Genomic DNA, 24,662 nt, shown 5'->3' on the forward strand with positions numbered 1-24,662 from the left:
ACCAACAGTGAGGGAAGACTCTGGCTTTTTCTCCTGTCATGCAATCAACTCTTTCGGTGAAGACCGAGGAATCATTCAGCTAACGGTGCAAGGTAATCTATGGTACCGACCAGGGAATATTCAGCTAACGGTGCAATGTAATCTATGGTACCGACCAGGGAATATTCAGCTAACGGTGCAATGTAATCTATGGTACCGACCAGGGAATATTCAGCTAACGGTGCAAGGTAATTTATCGTACTGACCCGGGAATCATTCAGCTAATGGTGCAAGGTAATCTATCGTTGTGTCCAAGGAATCATTCAGCTAATGGTGCAAAGTAATCTATGGTACCAACCGAAGGAATCATTCAGTTAACTTTGCACAGTAATCTATGGTACCGACTGGGGAATCATTCAGCTAACGGTGCACAGTAATCTATGGTACCGACCAAGAAATCATTAAGCTAACTGTGCAAAGTAATCTACCATAACGACCAAGGAATCATTCAGCTAACGGTGCGCAATAATCTATTGTACCAATCGAGAAATAATTCAGTTTACGGTGCAAAGTAATCTACCATACCAACTGAGGAATCATTCAGCAAATGATGCAAGACAATCTATGGTACCGACCGAGGAATTCAGCTAACGGTGAAAGGTAACCTATCATACTGACCCAGGGAATCCATTCAGCTAACGTTGCATGGTAATCTGTTGTACTGACTGGGGAATCATTCAGCTAGCGTTGCACTGTAATCTATTGTACCAACCAAGAGATCATTAAGCTAACGGTGCAAAGTAATCTACCGTACCGACCGAGGAATCATTCAGCTAATGGCTCAATATAATCTATCGTACCGACTGAAAAATCATTCAGTTAGTGGTGCTAATCGGTCGTACCAACCAGGGAAACATTCAGCTCATAGTACAAAGTAATCTACCATACCGACTGAGGAATCATTCAGTTAATGATGCAAGGTAATCTGTTGTACAGACTAGGGAATCATTCAGGTACTGGTTCAAGGTAATCTGCTGTACTGATTGGGGAATCATTTGGCTAGCAGTGCAGTCTGTCATACCAACCAGGGAATCATTCAGCTAATGATGCTAAAGGTCATTTAACACAGCAATCTCTGAACACTCATACATTTGCTTTGATTATACGGCCTGTGTTTCCCAGAACCCCCTGACCCTCCCGAGGTAGAGATTCGGGAGGTACGGGATCGGACAATCGCCCTTCGTTGGACCATGGGCTTCGATGGAAATAGCCCCATCACTGGCTACGACATCGAGTGCAAGAACAAATCCGGTAGGACTGGCTAGCTGTCTCACGTATCATTGTTTGAGAGCCAAGTATGACACGTCTGTGCCCGTCTTATACATACAACCCTCCAATGTCTCATACTCCTGTTGTATATATTATAATTGCCATTTTTAATTACCTTTTCTCAAAGGACATTACATTTGGCTTCATGTCCCAGTCTTTTCTTGCCATTCTGTCTCCCCTCTCTTGAAGAGAGGACATCTCCCTGCATACTACGTGTCAATACCGCATAACATTTGGTAATACTGAATGAACGAGTTTGTTTGGCATAATTGACACCTATGATGTAGGCTATCGTAGCATGAAATGTCCATCCAATGTATGTCCAATATATAATGCCATCTGTATAGCAGGTGACAGTACCATGATGTGCTAATTGACAATGTTTTGATAATAGCACTTAGGAAATAAATGTTGGCATAGGACACTATGTCAGTGGGCATAACTGCTTATGAATGTGCATAGCAAGCACATAGCAAACACACGGATGACTTATCATGCAGGCTGGCCTCTGCAGCACGCCTCCTGACGGCTGTTTGACCGGTCCGCCGTGTGCGTTCTCCTTCCGTCCACAGCTTCCTGGGGTTCGGCGCAAACAACCAAAGATGTCTCCCCGCAGCTCAACCAGGCCACCATCATCGACCTCCACCCGTCCTCCACCTACAACATCCGCATGTTCGCCAAGAACCACATAGGCAAGAGCGACGCCAGCAACGAGCTCACCATTACCACCGACGAAGCCGGTAAGGCCCTTAGTGGGCTCAACATGAGAGGCCTTCGGCCCTAATCCAGAGCCACTGCAAAGCATGCTGGGATGTTCGTAAATGCTATGATGTGAAAAGCTTTTCTGGCTGCGGTCATCAGTGCTAAAGAAAACTTTACAATGGCTTTATCACTGGCAGTGGCCATTTGCAACAATATTTCAATGCATACATTCATACCAGTTGCGCATACATAGGGGAAATAAAGTCAATGCATACATGCTTTTATGTGCAACAGATAATCACACAGGCAGAAAGGCATTGTCTGTTGTAGGCCCTCCAGCTATATCTATAGGAAAAAATATCTAGGTACATATACATAATAGAAAGTCTACGATAAAACATGTGTACAATAGGATATCAAGTTGTATTTATTCTTTTTTATAATAGTTATTTAGTATTATATCATATCATTTATTTTGCAATTGTGCATTTATTTTTGTCATAAAATGCATATTTAATTCCTTAATTTAATTGTAATTATATTTTAGTATCGTCCTAAATACACTTCTGGCGTGGATCCAGACTATGGCGTCCCATTTTAGCCATGCTTTTCAGTGAGCTAGCAGCACCACACATCAGGCCGTTTGTGGTGTGTGGGGGGGGGGGAGGGCAGGTCCCCCATCATTACCCCGCCCGGCCCCCTCCACCAATCCCGACGCAGCTCACATACAGCGCCCAGGCCTCTCCGCCAATCTCGACGCAGCTCACACACAGTGCCCAGGCCCCCTCCATCAATCAGACCTGCCGTGACTCACCACCGCCGCTCCTGCTGCAATGCTGCTCCCTGCACTCCCTCTTACCCATGATTCAGTGCTTCCGACATCATTTCCGTTCTGGCCGTCTTGTCTTTATTTTATTCCTGATTTTCATATAAATATTATTGTATAAAATATATCTTCTATTTGATTAAGTGTTTTTCTTATATAGTTAATCACACAAGCACACATTGCTGTGCTGTTCTTGCTGCCGGAACCACGATAGTATGAAAGACGGCTGAGATATAATCACACTTAAATAATGTATTTATAGAATCATAAACCCCTAATACATTCCCACAGAGGAATTTTTACATCTTAAATAATGATGTAGCTGTTAGTCATCGGGCCTTTTTTCCTGTACGTTTGTGTTTGGAATGAAGGTTTTTAGCTCTTCAGCGCCATCTATTGATGTATCTTTAGAATGCCATTATCGCTGCTGTTTAAGCCTGCTTGTAATGTAGTTCAGCTTCAGAAAGCAATAGCCAGAGCCACCCTCTCCTCATTCTTCATTTTTCATAGCAGTAACTGATTAAAACGTTATGTTTTTTTTCTCTATATTTTAAGACACACAAAACAAAATGTTTGAAGCAAAGTCATAGTCTTGTGCTTCCTGTAAACAGTGATTTTCTCTCTGTCGCTGATGTGACGGTGTGTGTTGCGTTTTTCTAGCTCCCGATGGCCCCCCACAGGAAGTTCAGCTGGAAGCCATTTCCTCCCAAAGCATCAAGGTCACCTGGAAGGTATGGAGATGACCAGCTGCTGACGGGGATAGTATGCATTCTAATAAAAAAACACTGAACACAAGGGTCATTATAGGCATGGAGGAGCAGAGCTACCACATGCTGCACTGTGGATACTGATGCTGTGTTAGAAGTGGATAAATGATCAGAATTTTTCATAGTCCTGAATGGTTATGTGTGCCTATCAAGCGGCCCACACCGGGCTGCGTTTTTGAAGCTCATTTCCTGGTCTTGTTTAGAGACGTTGCTCACTAGCGACAGTGCACTTGGCTGCAGTATCGGTGTCTCAGCCACCTGTTTCAGTGGTAACAATATGATCAAAATACGAAGTCAATCATTTTTTTTCCCCATAAGACAACGTAGTCGCAATAGGTGTTTTTTCTTCATCTATTGTCTCCCTATGTGCTGAGTGGTTAAGTTATTGTGTTATTTGGACAAGATAACATTTTGCGGATGAATCAGGGGCAGTTTGCATCACTGCCGAATCACTGTATCTCACACACTTAACGGACGACCAGAATCCATGTCCCTACTGCACAGTCTCTGGCTCCAATTTGTACAACATGCCGGCGCCCACGAACTTCACTTCCCAGCCTTCAAAACCCTTTTCACCAAGCCCGTGGAGAGTCAGTGGGTGATGTCGCAGTGACTTCGTCCATATTTGTTCTCCAGTCTGTGGTGTTTGCTTGTCTTGTTAGCGTACGGTGTTACTCAGGATGGCTCACGGTGGCTCCGCCCCTTCCTTGGCTCCATGTAGCCTCACAGTCTGCCCCTCCCCTTCTTTCCCCCACCCTCCCAGGCCCCAAAAAAGCACCTGCAGAACGGCATGATCCGGGGGTACCAGGTGGGGTACAGGGAGTATAGCACGGGCGGCAGCTACCAGTTCAACATCATCAGCATGGACACCACGGGGGACAGCGAAATGATCACGCTGGACGACCTGAGGAAGTTCACCAAGTACGGGGTGGTGGTGCAGGCCACCAACCGCGCGGGCACCGGACCCTCGTCCCAGGAAGTCATCGCCACCACCCTGGAGGACGGTCAGTCGCTATTCTCTCTCTTAAAGGGGTACACCGCCCCAAAAAAATAAAAAATTAAAATTAAAACTAAATCATAATTTGGCACATTCTAGCCTTACCATCGGGATAATTTGTGTGTTCTGTTTTTATTTTATTCTGTGTTTCTTCTGCCACAGTCACGCTATTTAAGACTGAATGTTTGGAGTTCTAGTTACATCTGAACTGCGGCCTCCACTAAATTTTCAGAATCCTTGCAGTGGGGGAAAGGGTAGATATTACAGCACGTCACAAGGACGGGAGGGGTATCAGCTGGCGAGACATCTGTGTCTCATAGTGCGCCCCCTGTCTGCCCCCAAGTGTAATTGGAGGACTGCAGAATGGGAAAAAAACTGTTAGTGTTGCAGGTGTGTTTCAGAGAAGACTGTATGCTAGGCTGTGCTCTCCCAAACTGACAGGAGGCTTTCCAAACTTGGAGAGCATAGAAGTGCATTTCTTTTTAAAAAATCAAGAAGAAAAAACCGATGTGATATGTGCTGACGTGCGTATATTTTTACACCTCTGTTCCAAAACAGTCTTTTTCTCTGTAGCTTTTATATTGCCATGACATTTTTATGGTGGAGGCTGTAAAGTTTAGGCTAGGCTGCCATCTTATGGAGATTTTATGTATTGCCTGCTTTCATTTTTCTAGTCAGGTCCATTTAGATGCACATTCATATTCCAATATTATTCCGAATAGGACAATATCCCAAATAAGATATGAGTAATTTAAACAGCATATTCTGATTAAACATCCCCAAATAAGGCCTTATTTAGAATTTGGCATATTCTGATCGAGACATGGAATATGCCGATATTATCCTGGTTATTGGAGCGCTATTTGGACATATACATATATGTATACAGCTTATTCAGAATATCCGTCTCCAGTTGGGGGTTTTCACGACAGTTTGCAACTCGTACGGCCTGAGGGTGTTGTTTACGCTCAGCACTGCTGTTGCTAGGCTACCCATTGCATTTTAAACATGAGCCAGACAGCTAGCAGCTCACAGGGCACAAGGATGGGGCCCTGTAAAAAAAAGACACCTCATTCCTGGATGAAGGGAGAAATGATCCTACTTTTTAAAAATTAGACAGGTGAATAAAGAGCTTAAGGGACGTAACATTACGTGGCCATTTTATGTTTAATCAGACTATTTAAGTCTGTATGTAAACAAAACTATGAAAAGAACATCTCAGGAGCCATGTAAACAGCTTATTTTGAATATTGTCTTATTCGGAACAATGGCAATAACTGGAATATTGTGTGCATGGAAATGTAGTCATTGATTCAGACTCAGACTCAACCAAGCCATTTTAACATGTCGTCTTTTAACTTGCATAAGAATTTAAGGAAGTGTTTTTATTGGATTGTCATCCCACGTTTGGTAACTACTAAACTAAATTAAGCCTATACTTTAAAAACTGTAATTCTGTATTATATTTGGTATTTAATGGTGAGGATAAATCGAGGCCGTAGTTGTTTATTTATGTTTTATCTCATTCATTTGTAGTATACAGTCATTCAGAAATGTGTAAATCAGAAGTAAAGGCAGTTCTGAAAGTGGGAGTGGCGATGTTTATGTTTAGCATGTTCCTGAAAGCCTCTGTCGGCCCTGCTCACCTCCCCTGCTCTCCCAACCCCCACCCCCGCAGTACCCAGCCGGCCCCCGGAGAATGTCCAGGCCTCAGCCACGTCCCCAGAGACCATCTCGCTGTCCTGGTCCACCCCCGCCAAGGAGGCGCTGAACGGCATCCTGCAGGGCTTCCGCATCATCTACTGGGCCAACCTGCCCGATGGAGGTGAGCTTCTGTCAGCCCCGCCCCTCTCTGAGTCAGCCCCGCCCCTCTCTGAGTCAGCCCCGCCCCTCTCTGGGTCAGCCCCGCCCCTCTCTGGGTCAGCCCCGCCCCTCTCTGAGTCTGTCCCGCCCCTCTCTGAGTCAGCCCCGCCCCTCTCTGAGTCAGCCGCCTCTGTGCAGCCCCGCCCCTCTCTGTGTCAGCCCCGCCCCTCTCTGAGTCAGCCCCGCCCCTCTCTGAGCAGCCCCGCCTCTCTCTGAGTCAGCCCCGCCCTCTCTGAGTCTGCCCCGCCCCTCTCTGTGTCAGCCGCCCCCTCTGAGTCAGCCGCCTCTCTGAGTCAGCCCCGCCCTCTCTGAGTCAGCCCCGCCCCTCTGTCAGCCCGCCCTCTTGTCAGCCCGCCCCTCTCTGAGTCAGCCCGCCCTCTCTGAGTCAGCCCGCCTCTCTCTGAGTCAGCCCGCCCCTCTCTGAGTTAGCCCTGCCCCTCTCTGTGTCCGCTCGCCTCTCTGAGTCAGCCCCGCCCCCTCTGTGTCTGTCCGCCCTCTCTGTGTCAGCCCCGCCTCTGCCTCCTGGTCTGCCCGCCCCTCTCTGTGTAGCCTCATCCCTCTGAGTCTGCCCCGCCCCCTTCTTAAGTTTGTCCCGCCCTTTTTTGGGTTTCTGTGCCAAAAGCACACACATGTTGATACTGCTCTTTTAACTCCTGGTCAGTCTGTACAGGTGTATCAGACCCCATCTTGAGCGCTGTAATTGGCTGAGCTTTTACTAGAACCACTACCATCACCCTCTGCCAGCCCTCCCCCGCCGCCTCCGGGAAAAAAATTATTGTACGTAGTTTAGCTGACAGCGACTCGTCAGAGCAATGGAGTCTGAGGGCGGAGGCTGCCTTCGACCCCGAGCCTGTCGCATCCCATCGCACCAGCAGCGAGGAAACAGGGCACGGCAGGACCACGAGGCCCACGGTGCTGTTCCAGCTCTTTTTAGCAGCACACACTGATCCGTCTCCCAAGTCTCTGCCACACGGGGGAGCTGCATCTCTGTATGACAGGCTGAAATATACAACGCCCAGCCGATGAGGATTGCAGGATATCGGCCTGCCCTGTGCCACTAGTGTATTGCACGCCTCTTCTGACTTAAATGTGTTAAGAGCTGGTCTGGGACGTGTGCTCGTGTTTGGACAGCGGATAAATTAATGTTACAAGGCTCGTAATGCATGAATTAATGACTGAACAGGTAAATGCCCTTAGGTTCACCCAGAGGGATAAAATTAGCATTGATAATTTCTTATTCATACACTTACTTTGTTTCATTACCTCGCAATCCATATTGAGTACATGCAGTGTCAGAAGATTCTACAAGTTGGCTTTCAGCCTCCATGACTATTGTCTAAACGCGTGGCCTGAAAAATATCCCTTCCCCTGTAATACAACATGATAAATGAGCAACACGCATGGAACGCACCGAGCAAGTTCAGTCAGGAAACTCAGTCTGCTGCAGTCCAATGGTCAGCCTGAGTGACACATACTCAAGCTTTTCCATAATCAACCAACCAACCACATACATATATATATACATATATATTTTCTCATACCTTTCTAATTACATATATATATATATATATATATATATATGTGTCAACAAAGGAGTGCCTTTTTATACCGACAGTCAGATCTCTCCAGTGCTGCAGAAGTAGACAGTGGTGTTGTTTGCTACAAGGTGGGGGGTTCTGGTATTCCTCCTGTTTAGTAGGGGAGGTGTATCATGCTCCCTGTTAGATAGGGGTAGATAGGGTAATGCGCTATCCTATCTAACCATATCCCCATGGCAGGTGCGTGTGCTGCAGTACCTGAAACAGATCCATTCAGCGCCAAACCAAAAAATGCACTTACATATTCATTGAAATTTGCAATCTAAATACGCAAGTTGTCTTGACTGATTGGTAATTATTCTCGTAATAATTTTGATGATAATAATTATGGAAGATAATAGGCGCTGCTACCTCCACAAATAAGAGGGAACTGAGAAAATAAAATAAATTGAACACAGATACTCGATGAGGACAAAGGTGATGCTAATATGATCACAAATGTGTTGTCAGGAGCCATATAAAAACAGCATATGTCTGCAGAGTGCTCCATTTTGCCTTTAAAATCGAACACTCTTGGAAGACGCTTGCTGTTTTAATTGCTTAATTTCGCTGGTGCTTGAGATTAATGTGTGCGACGTTAGGATATACAAAGCACTAAGCAGAAATCACATGGCTGTCTTCCAGGGTGTCCCCGGGTGAGGTTAATGACGCAGATGTAATAACTCAGAGAGAAAGCCTCAGCTCTTTTTACAGAGTGAGCCTCAGCTCTTTTTATACACAGAGTAAGCCTCAGCTCTTTTTACATACAGAGTAAGCCTCAGCTCTTTTTACAGAGTGAGCCTCAGCTCTTTTTATACATATAGAGTAAGCCTCAGCTCTTTTTACATACAGAGTGAGCCTCAGCTCTTTTTATACATACAGAGTAAGCCTCAGCTCTTTTTACATACAGAGTGAGCCTCAGCTCTTTTTATACACAGAGTAAGCCTCAGCTGTTTTTATATACAGAGTAAGCCTCAGCTGTTTTTACATACAGAGTAAGCCTCAGCTCTTTTTATACACAGAGTAAGCCTCAGCTCTTTTACGTACAGAGTAAGCCTCAGCTCATTTTATATACCGAGAACGCTGCATTTTACATACAGAGTAAGCCTCAGCTCTTTTTATACATAAAGTAAGCCTCAGCTCTTTTTATACATAGAGTAAGCCTCAGCTCTTTTTACATACAGAGTAAGCCTCAGCTCTTTTTACATACAGAGTAAGCCTCAGCTCTTTTTATACATAGAGTAAGCCTCAGCTCTTTTTATACACAGAGTAAGCCTCAGCTCTTTTTATACACAGAGTAAGCCTCAGCTCTTTTTACATACAGAGTAAGCCTCAGCTCTTTTTATATACAGAGTAAGCCTCAGCTCTTTTTATATACAGAGTAAGCCTCAGCTCTTTTTATACACAGAGTAAGCCTCAGCTCTTATTTATATGGATACTAACATTCATATACTTTACCTCAGAAAGTAAGCCTCAGCTAGTTTTACAAAGGGAGTAAGCCTCTGCTATTTTTATAAAGGGAGTGAACCTCAGATTAATTCCTGTTAAATTTAGCTATGGTCCCAGGTCCCTATCTGAGTGAGAGTAATATGGGACCTAATCGTACAGCAACAAAGACAACAGTCGTTTGGAAAGCACTGATAGTTCAAAACCATCAGGTCTATTTACAGCTGAGGAAGTTGAGGTTCTCTGTGAAAGCGTGTGAAAGCCAGTGATTATACACACTTTAAACCTGACATCCATACAGTAGTATGGAAACATTTCCATCGGTATTTCTCCAATTTAAATGTTTTTGATAAAAAGCATGGAACGCTTCGAGCGTGTGGCGTAATTAGATCATGACTGCTGTGCGTGTGCGCTAACCCGGCTGCACGGCTGCGTTTCCCCGTTTCCCTGTAGAACTGGGCGAGATCAGGAACGTCACGACTTCCCAGGACTCCCTGGAGCTGGACGGGCTGGAGAAGTACACCAACTACAGCATCCAGGTGCTGGCGTTCACGCGGGCGGGGGACGGGGTGCGCAGCGAGCAGATCTTCACCCGCACCAAGGAGGACGGTAAGGGCGCGCGCGGGGGCAGGCCTGTAGGGGGCGCCACCTCGTCCAAACGACACGCCGATCGTACTGAAAATCACCGTGTACATCTGCGGTCATACATACGCGAGACGTAAGTTCACATTGCAGCAGCACTGATTGAAGGTATTGTCGTTTAGATATCAGGGGACATCACTTAACTCAGCCTCCATGTCCACTCTTAGACAGCTTTAAAATGTGTATATGAATGCATTATTTTGAAAAAAGCAGACTTTTTTAGGTTCTTCTTCTTTTATTGTACAGTTACAGTAACTGATGAGGAATTCTGATGAATATTTTGGGAATAATCAGGTGAGGAAGGGTAGATTTGTGATGTTTGCCCCTGTCCGCTAGGTGGGTAAGGGTAATGCTGCTGGGTGATGACTGTCTCACTGTCACTGAGCAGAAGTAGATGGGCTGTGTGGTGTGCATCACGTGACATGGCCTCTATCTCTCTCCCTCCCTCTCTCTCTCTCTCTCTCACTCCGCCCCTGTCCAGTCCCGGGCCCCCCCGCGGGCGTGAAGGCCGCCGCCTCCACCAACTCGGTGGTGTTTGTCTCCTGGCTGCCCCCCCTGAAGCTCAACGGCATTATCTGGAAATACACCGTCTTCTGCTCCAACCCCTACTCCACGGTACGGTTCCCCTGACAGCGGCACTGCATCACCCCTCCTGAGGTCCTGCCCCTCCCCTCACGGCTGTTCCTTATCGCCCTCACCCCCCGCCCCCCCTCACCACCACCCCACACCGCCACCCGGCATCCGCACACCTGTCACATATCCCAGGCAACACCGCTCATAAATTACCCTCCCACCCTCCCCTTACAGCCTTATCTCATCCTGTTAGTGTCCAGCTAAGGGTGGAGGATGGGGGAATGGAGGGAGGAGGGGCTTCACAAAGCCGGACAAGGGTAATACCTTAGTTCAAATCTGACTGATATTATCACAGTGCTCGCTGTTTTTTGTAACACCAGGCTGAAGTGTGCTGTAATGTACGATGTTATAACTGCTAATTCCGAACGGATCAGTATCCACACCGGGAAACAAACGGAAGCAGAGGTGGGTTTTGGCTCCAAGTTTGGATCTTGCCGAACTGGGACCGGCCGCGGTCGTGTTTCGGTCGCGTCTCACGCCCCTCTTCCCCTGTCCCTCCTCAGGGGGTCAGCGAGTTCGAGGCAGCGCCCGACATCTACTTCCACCGCGTGACCAACCTGAGCCGCAACCAGAAGTACAGCTTCTGGGTGGTCGCCGTGACGGCGGCCGGGCGAGGGAACTCCAGCGAGATCATCACCGTGGAGCCTCTGGCCAAAGGTGCGAGGGGCAGTTTCCAAAATGGCCGCTCGTCACTGTTATGTGTCTGTCTGATCTACCGGTGCCTTAGTCTGTGAGACTGGAATTATGAAAGATCACGCCTTTCCATGTGACCAATCCAGTGCCAGAAAAAAACATTTCCAGAAAGGTCTGTCTCTTGCTTTGTCACCCATTTCGTTGCGGTCACCTTTGGGACTGAGAGGGTCGTTCTTACCCCCCCAGCTCCCTCCAGGATCCTCACCTTCAGCGGGACGGTCACCACGCCCTGGATGAAGGACATCGTGTTGCCCTGCAAAGCCGTCGGAGACCCGCCCCCCACCATCAAGTGGCTGAAGGGAAGGTGAGGACAGCTTCTCTGCTGGGGCTCGGCCAATGGCGGCTCAGCCATGGCGGCTCGGCCAATGGTGCTGCAGTGACCGAGAACCACAGCACTGCACCTCTGACTCAGTGACTCATTGCAATATCTGGCATATAGAAATTAGGTTTCATCAATGGGAATGCACTGAAGAACACAGCAGGCACAGATACGTTCGTTTTTGGCCGGAGCTTTTGAACGTTTCAGTGTCTGAACATGCTCCGTGGACGTGTTGAACAAGTTTCCCATGCGAATGTTGTGATAATTTGGAATGATTGATCGTGGCCTGTCCTTTCCTTTTAGCAACGGGACCCCGGCCCCAGTGCTGATTGACGGACGGCGGAGCATCCATAACAACGGCAGCTTCGTCATCCGCACTGTGAAAGCGGAGGACTCTGGGTACTACAGCTGCGTGGCCAGCAACAGCTGGGGCTCCGATGAAATTGTCCTTAACCTGCAGGTTCAAGGTAAGCAGGAGGCCCGTGATGTTGAGAGAAAAGCCCAAATGCACCCTCTGTCTTACATCAGCTTACATTCACTCTTATAGTCATTTACTGTATAGTAGCAAATCCATTACATTACATTACATTACAGGCATTTAGCAGACGCTCTTATCCAGAGCAACTTACACAACTTTTACATAGCATTTTATATTGTATCCATTTATACAGCTGGATATATACTGAAGCAACGGCAGTGTCCTTACCCAGGAATCGAACCTGCGACCTTTCGGTTACAAGCCCAGTTCCTTACCCACTGTGCTACACTCCGTCCTATTAGCCTGTTAACACTGTGCTACACCCCATTAGCCATAAAGGAGTGCGTCAGTGGAAGTAGCCTTTAGCCTTCAGGCAGTCTGGTGATTACAGAACTGATTTGTAGTGTGTGCTTGACGGCTGTCCCCTCGTCCGTTTCTTTCCAGTTCCTCCAGACCAACCGCGCCTGACGGTCACCAAGACAACCACCACGTCAATCACACTGTCCTGGGTCCCGGGAGACAACGGCGGAAGTTCCATCCGAGGTGTGTCCCGTGTGCCTGTCCATTACGTGACCAAACTGGGCCCGTACCCACCCCCGCCCCCCTCCCTCCCCCCACCACCTGCAGCCCCTGTGACATTGGCGGAGATCATTAAGGGTCCAATTCCACGCCGGCACTCTTCTTTGTAGGAGATTATTGAGAATGGATAGGGCAGATAAAATGAAGAGAAAATAGAGAGAGAGAGAGAGAGAGAGAGAGAGAGAGGGTCTGGAGAAGAAAATTAAAACCTTTATTCAAAAGGAGGCCCTGTCAAAACTAGGCGACTAGGTCATTCATCACAGAGAATAATAAGCACAGAACAAAATGGTGGCCGGGGATATAGCATACCCTGCTGGATATATCAATAAGGGTGTAATGAAATCTCATAATGAAGTGTTTTGTATAGAATCCCAATTCTTTCACCCTTTCCCAAAGTTAAATTTTTCAACATTCACCTGCTAACTTTATATATTGGAATTAGATTAGCATTAATATCTCTAATCCAGTTTGAACCTACTGTTAATCAGTTGTTTTATTTTCGGTCTGAAAAACATCTTTACTATCTTTTCAGTTCAGCGGGTCTGTGTAATAGGTTTTCGCGTGGGGTTGGTTCGAGCCCAGATATTTTCACGGTCATGAGTACCATTAATGGGTACCTACAGCTGCTCTTTGAAAAACATTACGGATTTTATCTACATTTAAGCAGAAAAGGTCTCCTGAGATTAAAATCTCTTTCGCAGGACAGCGCAGTTGACCGTAAAATGGTTTAGCATGCATATTCAGTTGGTAATTTTTCAAAATGCGCCTCGGGGAAAGAATTCAGTGACATAACCTTCAGGCCTGATTTATAAAGGGTGGGTGTCCAACCGTGCACCTTTCCTGGGTTTTTCGGTTCTCGAGTCACCTTTGAAGTGCTGGTCCGAAATGTGAAAGAATGATAATAACTGTGGCAGTGGTTTCTTTGCTGTAAGTCTAGACGGCAGGTGGGGATAAAGGTTACAGTTATGATTGATAACTGTAATATTCCAGGGAGATCTCACACTCTTAATGTTCCACACCTCTGTTGGTAAAATACCGAAGGACAGAACTGAGAAGTTTCCTTCCTAATGGATCTTCATCAGGTCTGAATTTCAAAAAAACAACAACACTCATTTCTACTTTTCACCCACTTCCGTGTGTCTTATATTTATGATTGAATCTCCCGGTTTGAGCCAACGCCTGAACCTTGAGCCCTTACTGGTCTTGTCCTGAAGAATATTATTCCCCCAAACTGCACTGCTTTCACAAGGCTTATAAGCAGAGTCTGTAAGTCTGGCAAAGCTAGAAATATGCCTCTGTTTACCTAACTTGTTTAGAATAAAATTAGAAACGTAAAGTCATGTATATATAATAGGACTGGTATTTCAGATGATGGGTTTGAATGAAATTATGTGTTATATGTGTTCATGACTGATGGCGGACCCCTCACAAAGCGACTTCCTGTGATGCAGAGACTTCCTTCCTGTCACACTGAGACTTTCTTCCTGTCGCACTGAGACTTCCTTCCTGTCGCGCTGAGACCTCCTTCCTGTTCGTAGGGTACATCCTGCAGTACTCGGAGGACAACAGCGAGCAGTGGGGAAACTTTCCCATCAGCCCCAGCGAGCGGTCCTACCGCCTGGAGAACCTGAAGTGCGGGACCTGGTACAAGTTCACCCTGACGGCCCAGAACGGCGTGGGCCCGGGCCGCATCAGCGAGATCATCGAGGCCAAGACGCACGGGAAAGGTGCGCTCCTTCCCCACCCCCCACGGGGTGCACGTTCAGAGCCCCAACACCAGGCCAAGAGCTGACCTGCCATTAGACCCTCTGTTAGGAGGTCAAAGGAGAGTTATGATGCAACACTTGGGAGAGGTATTGCGTTAAAGGACAACCCCAGCTTAAAACACTCGGTGACAGCACGTGGGGTTGTTGCCACAGTGTTTAATTGGAGAGTGTGACTTCGACTCACCATAGCACGAACTCTAAGTGTCAGATAATCATTTCAACCCCTTAGGGACAACAGGTCAGGGTTTTTTGCCAGGAATCCCCACTAAGCAACTCTCTGCAATACTCCTGCTGAGAGAAATCAATCATTTAGAGGACATGCCAATTTTGGCTTCGCTAGCAGCCTCAGTATTCCAGGGAATTTCGGCGTGACCGTAATCTCCATCTTTACTTTTAGCCTTTTAGCTAACGTTCTCACGAAGGGGGGTTGTGAGGGTAGTTCTGGCTAACGTAGGAAAATAACAGACTGGAACAGATCCAGAAGAAGCCTGACTTCGAATAGCAAGCGAAAAATTGGAAATAGCGATGAAATATATTACACATATCGGATAATAGACCCTGGAATGAATTTCACATCGCTGCTACATGTTTAATAACAATGTAAGTTGTTCCAAGAGTTCTCCTTTAAAATTCATCATGGTGCTTTGAGCTGTCGGTCTGGTTTTCTGTGTTTCACACAGATTGCATTACACGCAGCCTAATTCGTAGGGTGTAATTCCCTTTTCCTGTTTCTGGCCGCCCTGCCCTTTGCCCGTGCGTGCCCTTAAGTCTGTTTAAATGTCTGTTTCTGGCTCGAGGAGAGCGCTGTAATGCAGCACGTTTAGGGTAAATATCTGCGCAGCAGGCTCCGATCCATGATTGGGCCTACAGAAAAGGCAAATGCAACCAGGGACAAGGGCGAGACTAGGACTCCCATGCTTCTATTGATTGGGCAAAGTCAATGGCCATTTATACCCATCTCACGTTCCCACCCTACGTTACCTGTCCTATCTTCAGATAAAACACACATCACAATTGACTACCTGATTCTTTTTACACTTTCAGGTGGAATGGTGCTTCTAAACCAGGCTATTATTATTATTATTATTTTTGTTGTTGCTGTTGTGTTTACAAAAATACATTTTTAAACGCTATGCTAAAAAATACACCTTGCCGGGCTATTCCGATAGCCTTCCTGGGCGGTGAGCTGAGCTGGGTGACGTCAGGTGATAAAGGTTTTGAGTAAACCACAACATCAACCACCAGGCCATGTGGACCAACATCATCAGGTCATGTGACCTGACCCTATATCACCTGATGACAACCAGCTCAGTCCAGCACTGAGGAAGGCTACAGGCACAGGAAAATTCCAATAAGGAATACGTGGTAGTGTAGTAGTGTAGCGTTTTAAAGTTTATTTTTGTAAGCACAGGATATAATCCTACACAGATAAAAATATTATTATTATTATTATTATCATTATTATTTTTTTTTTTTGTGTGTGTTATTATTATTATTATTATCAAGCTCAGCATATGCTCAGGTTTCACACCTACCCCTCCTCTCTCTCAAACCTCCACAGAACCGCAATTCGCCAAAGAACACGAGCTCTTCGCCAGCATCAACTCCACCCGGGTCAAGCTCAACCTGATTGGCTGGAACAACGGGGGGTGCCCGATCACGTCCTTCACGCTGGAGTACCGGCCCGTGGACACGGCGGTGTGGACCACGGCGCAGCGCACGTCCCTGACCAAGAGCTACATCCTGTACGACCTGCAGGAGGCCACCTGGTACGAGCTGCAGATGAAGGTCTCCAACAGCGCCGGCTCCGCCGAGAAGAAGGCCACCTTCGCCACGCTCAACGCCGACGGCAGTGAGTCGGCCCGCACCCGGTCCCCCGCCCCACACCCTGTCCCGCACCCTGCCTCGCCCACACAAACAGCACTGCAGAAGAGCCAGTGGCTATTTTACACTCTATAGTCCACACAGTACTACAGGAGAGCCAGTGGCTATTTTACACTCCCCAGTCCACACAGTACTACAGGAGAGTCTGTGACTGTTTTACACTCTACAGGCCACACAGTACTACAGGAGAGCCAGTGGCTATTTTACACCCTACAGTCCACATGCATGAGAGAGCTGCCACTGATGGGAGGAGAGACTCAGGTGCATGTCTCATTGCCTACACCTGGGAGCTCAGCTTCTCCCCTCATTACTGTCACGAAGGCCCCCCCCCCTGCCGGTTGGAGCATGCCCACTGTAGCTACAAAATATTACGGGCCTAAATCAAGAGTCTGCCAGAGCCAGGAGCAACACAGCCCTTTTATCAATCCAAATTGGATGTGAGAAAAGAAAACCGAGCGTATTCTCACACAAAGTGCCGAGCTCAGCGCTTTTCAGAGCTTTAATGACAGGGGAGAGGGACAGTAATGGCCTGGAGAGGGAAGATTTAAACGCTCTCTCCTGCGGTATCACGCCGAGAGAGGAGAGAAAGGGGCTTACCCCTGTCCCCCCCACCCCCCCCCCTTTCACCCCGCACCCCCCCACGGTGAACAGGGCAGCGGTCCTGCCCCCTCGCCCGTTCTGCCCCCGGCCGTTAGATAAGAACTCCGGGCGCTGCAGTGACGGATGAGGCGGTGAAAGAACTCCATTTCCGTGCTGACGCCAGCTGCCACGGCAACCACGCGGGAGGGCAGAGAGCAGGGGAGTTACGGCACGTCCTTCACCGGTGCATCGATCGCCGCTGATTCAATTAAACCTGCCCCCCCCCAGGGCAGGAGGCACCAGTGACTGAGCGATTTAATGCACCTGCAGGCATTGTAAAGGTTAGCCCCCCCCCTCCCCCCTCATAGGGTCGCCTGCTGCAGGTCATTCCAGGACAGCTCCTCTCCCCGTCCACCACTTTAAGGTCTTTTGGAAACTTTCAGTTCCACATCCGGGGAAATGCTGAGGAAACGCAGGGAAAACGCAGGGAAAACGCTGACGGCTCTGCAATGCAGCTGGGACAAGCTGCCAGAGCAAGAAGCCGACACTACTGCTCTCGCTCCTCCGTTCTGCCTCTTCGCCTCGTGCTTTCCTTAACACGCTGATCCTGCGGTAAACTATAGCAGTGGCCCTTTTAGAGTTTAAATCTCAGGCACTGTGCACACAATCATTTATATAATTATTTGAGTACGAAACGTGGATTTTGTTTTTTTCCAAGAACAGAATTTAAGTCTTGGAAATGAGTTTTTCCCTTTTGCCAATAGGACATTTTAAGGACAGGAAGTAGATTTGGGTGAATGTGGCGAGTGTAATGGTTTCTTCTGGTATATACAAATGTTTGCATTTGTTCAGAATAGCTCACAACTCTTTTGTTTAACATAATTTTGCACTCTCAAGAGAAACCGAAAAAGTGAACTTCCAATGTTTTCCAGTAGGTGGTGCTGTATTGCTTCTATAATCAGCGAAACATAATTCAACATCCTTTCAAGAACCCAACATCCGACTCACAAAAACAAATGCATACCGTAACCTAATTTTCTTGTTTTCATTTCATCTTTTCAGTGGTTACAGTTCACGTAGTGCTGTTGTGTGAAGAAACAAATTAGTTTATGATTATTAAGCTGATCCTGGGTCAGTCGTTGCTCTGTTCAGCCACTGGTAATGTGTTGGATTGGGTCTGCGTCAGCTGATCTTGGGTCAGTAGTAATGACTGAGGCCTGCTTCGGTTGGCGTTCCCCCAGGCACCATCCCCCCGCTGCTGAAGACTGTGGACGAGAGCAAGGTCAGCATGGGCGGCAACGAGGGTCTGAAGATGATGGTGACCATCTCCTGTATCCTGCTGGGCATTGTGCTGCTCTTCATCCTGCTCATGCTGATGAGGAAGAGGAGGAGGGAGCAGAGGCTGAAGAGGCTTCGGGGTGAGTCTGTGGCCCGTAACACACACATACACACACACACACTCTCACACATACACACGCACGTACACACACACACACACATACTCACACACACACACACACACACACACTCTCACACATACACACTCACGTACACACACACACACACACACACACACTCTCACACATACACACTCACGTACACACACACACACACACACACACACTCACACACATCACTCATTACCTCCTGAAATGAAAGCCACATTCGCTGCCTGCATCCCTCCAAGGAACATGACTCACCACACCACGATTGTGGCTTTCACACAAGATTCTTCATATGAACAATGAAGCCAACTCCTCATAATTCAGAGCCTTTCTTTTAATCCTTTTCTAATTAAACTCACATAAAAAGTAACAGACAACCAAAGCTTTATTAATATACTTCCGTCCTCACTGCACTAACACATCATTCATTCACATCACTTGCAAAACATGAGTAACAAACTGAGAATATGACATTCGAAATCAGACGAGTTACACGCACACACCACATCACTGTACATACCTTCACAGTATACACCACACACACACACACACACACACACACACACACACATCAGTCATTGCCTCTCTGAAAGTGGAAAGCCACAACTTTCACTGCCTGGCAGTTGTGCCGTCCTGTAGAAGGAACATGGACTTCACCACCCATCGATTGTGGCTTTCACACAAGATTGCCTTCATAGTGAAGAATGGGAAAGCCAGGCTCCTCTTTCATTAATTCAGGAGCCCTTCTGTTTTAAGTCCTTTTTTCTAATTTAAACTCAATTAAAAGTGAACAGGACAATCCAATTTGAGCTTTATCAATTATTCCTAATAATTTCCTGAAAAGCGATCATTGCAAGCTCCATGGTGGCATCAGTTAAGGCATCAGATGTGTTTTTCTCCAGACTGGTGCAATCTGCAGCCTCGATCAGGAAGTTATTAGCCACACGTATAGACTATCATTAAAGATCAGTAATTGAGCAAGTTCCCACAATTCTGTTTACTTCCTGTCCTTCAGCTTGCAACTAACTTACATCTGATTTCTATTTTTTATTTCACAGATGCAAAAAGCTTGGCAGAAATGCTGATGAGGTAAGAGAAACTGAGAAGTTGGTGAATGATGTAGATTTTCCGCAAAATGGCAGGCTGAGTTACATGTGTACAGTTGGGCCACGTGTTCAGTGTAGATTACCTTTTAGTGCCAGTATACTTTTGATCCAACACTCACTAGAGATGGTAATGTGCTTGGCACTTAAAGCAGTTATAATAAGATTGTCTAAATTATGATGCCGTTATAACATGGATCTACACAAGAGAGACATGTCTGTGGCAGTAAGAAGCCTGCTAATCTTTCTGTGCGTGTGTGTGTGCGCGTGTGGCAGTAAGAAGCCTGTTAATCTTTCTGTGTGTGTGTGTGTGTGTGTGTGGCAGTAAGAAGCCTGTTAATCTTTCTGTGCGTGTGTGTGTGCGTGTGGCAGTAAGAAGCCTGCTAATCTTTCTGTGTGTGTGTGTGTGTGTGTGTGTGGCAGTAAGAACACGCGCACGCCGGACACCGTGAACAAACAGCAGCAGACGCTGAGAATGCACATCGACATCCCCAGAGCCCAGCTGCTCATCGAGGAGAGGGACACCATGGAGACCATCGGTAAGCCCTGCCCCCACCCCACTCGGCCCTTGCTGTTATCAATGCAAGGATGAAAACAGTCCCCTAATTCATGCGGTAATGCATAACCTGAATTCCTTCAGTTAACAACCCGTTTCAAGAACAGTTTCTATCCCACTGCTATAAGAACTCTGAACTCCCTCTGCTAATTACCTGTCCCCCTGTCTGCTGTCTAGCACTCCATGTATGTCTGAATTGGTTTCAAATGTTATTTGTGTTAAATGTCTGGGATATGTACTGTGGCAGAAAGAATTTAATTGTCTGTGCATGTGGTTAGTGTTGGGACCTGCTATTTTCTATGCTGTGTGTGCATAAGAATCACCGCCTTGGCAGTGTTCAAAAGATCGAACCTAAAGCAATCGAATCAGAGTGTGTACAAGGACATGACATCGTAAGTGAATGCTTGCTCTGGATCAGCATCAGCTAATGCAAACAATTCTACAGTTAATAAGCTGCATGACAGTGTTACAGGAGACTGGCAAGAGTCTATCATACTAGCACAGTCTAAATCAAAAATATTACATGTTATGTGATCTTACAGTGTACTATGTGACATAGTAAGAGTCATCATACATAGCCAGGTCTTAGTGCCATAGTGTTCTTGCAGTTGTGTGATCAGTCTGAGGGACATAGTGACATAGTAAGAGTCATCACACATAGCCAGGTCTTAGTGCCATAGTGTTCTTGCAGTTGTGTGATCAGTCTGAGGGACATAGTGACATCTCTCTCTTTCTCTCAGATGACAGATCTACGGTTTTGCTCACCGATGCCGATTTTGGAGAGACGTCCAAGCAGAAGTCGTCCACGGTCACGCACACGGTTCACTACCAGTCCCTCTCCCAGGCAACCGGGCCTCTGGTGGACGTGTCTGACGCCCGACCCGGAACCAGTAAGTCCCGACCCCCTCGCCGCCTTTCGCTTCCCAGAGCGAGAAGCAGCGAATCCTGATCCATCTTAATCTCCCGCAGTCATGCTGTGGGGGGCTGTGTTGGAAGATGTAACTCAGTTACGGCAGCACTGCGGGCAGTCGTGAACTGAATCATTGGAATCCACCATTTACTGATCCTGTGAGTTGGTTGCTGAGCCTAAAGCTCTTCTGTGAGCTGGTTAGTGGGCCTAAACCGCTTCTGTGAGCTGGTTAGTGGGCCTAAACCTCTTATGTGAGCTGGTTACTGGCCAACTCTCGTGGCTGGTACGAGCCTAAACCTCTTCTGTGCTGGTAGGGCCTAAATGTCTGTGACGGTATGCTAACCTTATTGAGCTGTTACTGTAACCTTCTCGAGCCAGCTTGTTACTTACTTGTTTTAAGGTTTGCATTAAGCATTGCTGTAACAATACCTGATATGTCCACCCTGAACAGATTTAGCATGAGACTCAAAGAAGCAAAACTGTTCAGATCATTTAATTTTGCCCCCCATCAGCTGGTGGTGCCGGCTGCAAGACTTCAGGCACCAATTAAGCACAAACCACACGTGAAGTGATTCTAGCTCCACTAATGGGGCTGGATTTCTGGCATTAAGTGGTTTGCAGGCATCCACAGTCACGGTTTATGATGGGGTCGTTCTGCATCAGCGATTTCCAACCCTGTTCCTGGACATCTGCTGTCCTGTAGGTTTTCATTTCAACACTAATTTGGCACACCTGACTTTACTGCAGCTCAGATAGACCTCTAGCTGTTGAATGAGGTGTGCTTTGTTAGGGTTGGAGTGAAACCCTACAGGGCGGTAGATCTCCAGGAACAGGGTTGGGCAGCCCAGCTCTAGCTGTTGATTGAGCTGTGCTTTGTTAGGGTTGGAGTGAAACCCTACAGGACGGTAGATCTCCAGGAACAGGGATGGTCAGCCCTGCTCTAGCTGTCGAATGAGGTGTGCTTTGTTAGGGTTGGAGTGAAACTCTACAGGGCGGTAGATCTCCAGGAATAGGGTTGGGCAGTCCTGCTCTAGTTGTTGAATGAGGTGTGCTTTGTTAGGTTGGGGTGAAACCTTACAGGACGGTAGATCTCCAGGAACAGGGTTGGGCAGCCCTGCTCTAGCTGCTGAATGAGGTGTGCTTTGTTAGGGTTGGAGTGAAAACCTACAGGGCGGTAGATCACCAGGAACTGATTTGGGAATCACTGCTTTAGGTCGTGTTCTGTTCCTGAAATCTGAAATAAAGCGTGAATAAATCCTCACATGGACATAACAGTCTCTCTTCAAAATGCTTACTTCACGCAATTGGTCAATTGAACCTTCTTTTTTGCATGTTTCCTGTTCCTGAGAGCTGTTTCTCCCAGCTTCACACTGAAGGCAGATAGAGAGTGTGCGAGTTTGCGGTGCCTCTCGCTTCAGGCTTGGAGGACTACCGCGCTTTTAGGCCTGAAATTGCCACCAGTTGACCTTGAGGGCCGCGGCGGGATGTCACAGGTGCGAGGTGTGAGACGGAATAGATCACATGACCCTCGCACGCACCCCTGAAGCGGGTTCAGCTGCTCGCCTGCGCCAGCGCAGTAGCGACCCCGCGCTGCTCTGCTGCGGTGGAGCCGAACTAATTACGTATTTAACAGCTCGAGCGTCACCTGACCTCCTTTGTCCAGGCAGCACGATCGCTTCCGAACACAGGGAGCCGGACTGTGAAATTTAGGGGCTCAGTAAAGCGATACTCCTCTGGCCAAGTGATGGAATTACCTGCAGAGCCCTGAACTGCTGTTGCCGTGGTATTAGTCACAGTCAGAGAGGGGCGGGGCTTTGCACAGGGTGAGCACAAATCACATTCTCGATTTGCGGTAGTGGAACATGATACAGACACGGGATACTGAATGGTATTCGCTCTGAAAGGAAAATCACTTTCTGTATTGATTAAAAATAGTTTTTTTGTGAAAGTGTTTAAGATTCATTTCAGTGCAAAGAGGTGTATTTTAAATATTTTACTTTAAACTTTACTTTTACTACTTTTAATACATTAACACTCCTTATGCTGTATGAATCTAAGAGAAAGTTATAGAAAAATACCTATTTTCATCTGTTTTATCTTGTAGAGAATAACACTGCTGCACAAGGCTTTCTTTGTGTGTGTGTGTGTGTGTGTGACTGTGTGTGACGAGTAGCAGTAAGAACACTCGCATTCTGGACACAGTGAACAAACAGCAGCAGTTTGTGTGCATATGTGCGTGTGTGTGTGTACACGCGTATGTGTGCGCGTTTGTGTGCGTGTGTGAGAAAGAGACTGTGTGTGTGTGTGTGCGTGTGTGAGTGTGTGTGTGTGTGTGGGTGTGTGTCGATGAAACATGAACTCAAGGAGAACTAAGAAAGTACACATTTCTGTGTGCAATTCTGGGTGCCACAGAATGAAAAGCTTCAGGGAAGTACAAAGAAGAGCAACTAAAGTGTTCTCAGGGAGTTCACACTTTACACAGTTCTGGAATCTTATTATAGTATATAGCTGGAAAAAATGTTTAAAATTTGTCTAAGCTCCCATATGCTCCTCTGGAGGCTTTAGCTCTGATGACCGATGGTGGTAGTTTGCGGTTCCCATGGCGATGGTGGGGTATTTATTCTGCGCCTCTTGCCGTCTTGCAGACCCCACGGCCCGGCGCACGGCGAAGGCCGGCCCCACGGCCCGCAGCCGCTACGCCAGCCAGTGGACCCTGAACCGCCCGCACCCGCCTGTCTCCTCCCACACGCTGACCACCGACTGGCGGCTGCCCACGCCGCGCGCCACCGGCTCCGTCGACAAGGAGAGCGACAGCTACAGCGTCAGCCCCTCTCAGGACACGGGTAGGGTCACGACCCCGGCGGCCATCTTACGCAGGGGCTCTGCCTCCACCCTCACACACGGAGGTGTGTTTTAGGCCCCCGCTCGAGCCTGGGCCTCTGTGATGCTGATGACTCTGTTTTACATATGGACTGGTGTGTGTGTGTGCGCGTGTGCGCGCGTGTGTGTGTGCATGTGTGTGTGTACGCAGACCGGGCGCGGAGCAGCATGGTGTCGACGGAGAGCGCCTCCTCCACCTACGAGGAGCTGGCGCGGGCCTACGAGCACGCCAAGATGGAGGAGCAGCTGCGCCACGCCAAGTTCACCATCACCGAGTGCTTCATCTCCGACACGTCCTCCGAGCAGATGACCGCCGGCACCAACGAGTACACCGACAGCCTGGCGTCCAGCACGCCGTCCGAGTCGGGCATCTGCCGGTTCACCGCGTCCCCGCCCAAACCGCAGGACGGGGGGCGCGTCATGAACATGGCCGTCCCCAAGGCGCACAGACCCGGTGAGGGAGCGCCGCCCAGACGCCCGCTGAGCCCCCGACACGCCCACTGAGCCCCCGACACGCCCACTTAGCCCCCAACACGCCCGCTTAGCCCCCAACACGCCCGCTTAGCCCCCGACACGCCCACTGAGCCCCCGACACGCCCACTTAGCCCCCGACACGCCCACTTAGCACCCAACACGCCCCTTAGCCCGCCGACACCCGACAGCCCGCTTAGCCCCCGACACGCCCGCTTAGCCCCCGACACGCCCACTT

At 47.9% G+C, this 24,662-nt stretch overlaps 1 protein-coding gene across 3 annotated transcripts in view; it reads left to right on the forward strand.

The window, feature by feature from the left end:
- dscamb (Down syndrome cell adhesion molecule b) overlaps positions 1 to 24,662 on the forward strand; it is a 151,441-nt gene that overhangs the window by 119,040 nt on the left and 7,739 nt on the right. For 2 of the 3 annotated variants that reach the window (XM_064301646.1, XM_064301647.1), the window contains exons 13-32: positions 1 to 92; positions 1,162 to 1,290; positions 1,881 to 2,048; positions 3,497 to 3,567; positions 4,367 to 4,607; positions 6,279 to 6,425; positions 9,940 to 10,095; positions 10,610 to 10,743; positions 11,265 to 11,418; positions 11,641 to 11,758; positions 12,077 to 12,240; positions 12,696 to 12,794; positions 14,369 to 14,557; positions 16,158 to 16,448; positions 18,301 to 18,477; positions 19,563 to 19,593; positions 20,031 to 20,146; positions 20,904 to 21,053; positions 23,719 to 23,916; positions 24,105 to 24,407. The exon at positions 1 to 92 is cut by the window's left edge and continues 5 nt beyond it. In XM_064301646.1, the coding sequence (XP_064157716.1) occupies positions 1 to 92; positions 1,162 to 1,290; positions 1,881 to 2,048; positions 3,497 to 3,567; positions 4,367 to 4,607; positions 6,279 to 6,425; positions 9,940 to 10,095; positions 10,610 to 10,743; positions 11,265 to 11,418; positions 11,641 to 11,758; positions 12,077 to 12,240; positions 12,696 to 12,794; positions 14,369 to 14,557; positions 16,158 to 16,448; positions 18,301 to 18,477; positions 19,563 to 19,593; positions 20,031 to 20,146; positions 20,904 to 21,053; positions 23,719 to 23,916; positions 24,105 to 24,407 (3,128 nt within the window). Of the gene's footprint in view, positions 93 to 1,161; positions 1,291 to 1,880; positions 2,049 to 3,496; positions 3,568 to 4,366; positions 4,608 to 6,278; positions 6,426 to 9,939; positions 10,096 to 10,609; positions 10,744 to 11,264; positions 11,419 to 11,640; positions 11,759 to 12,076; positions 12,241 to 12,695; positions 12,795 to 14,368; positions 14,558 to 16,157; positions 16,449 to 18,300; positions 18,478 to 19,562; positions 19,594 to 20,030; positions 20,147 to 20,903; positions 21,054 to 23,249; positions 23,407 to 23,718; positions 23,917 to 24,104; positions 24,408 to 24,662 lie in introns of those variants that run through there. The other variant, XM_064301649.1, reaches the window with a different exon arrangement.

The sequence above is a fragment of the Anguilla rostrata genome, chromosome 12 (genome assembly GCF_018555375.3).
Source record: "Anguilla rostrata isolate EN2019 chromosome 12, ASM1855537v3, whole genome shotgun sequence".
NCBI lineage: Eukaryota > Metazoa > Chordata > Actinopteri > Anguilliformes > Anguillidae > Anguilla > Anguilla rostrata.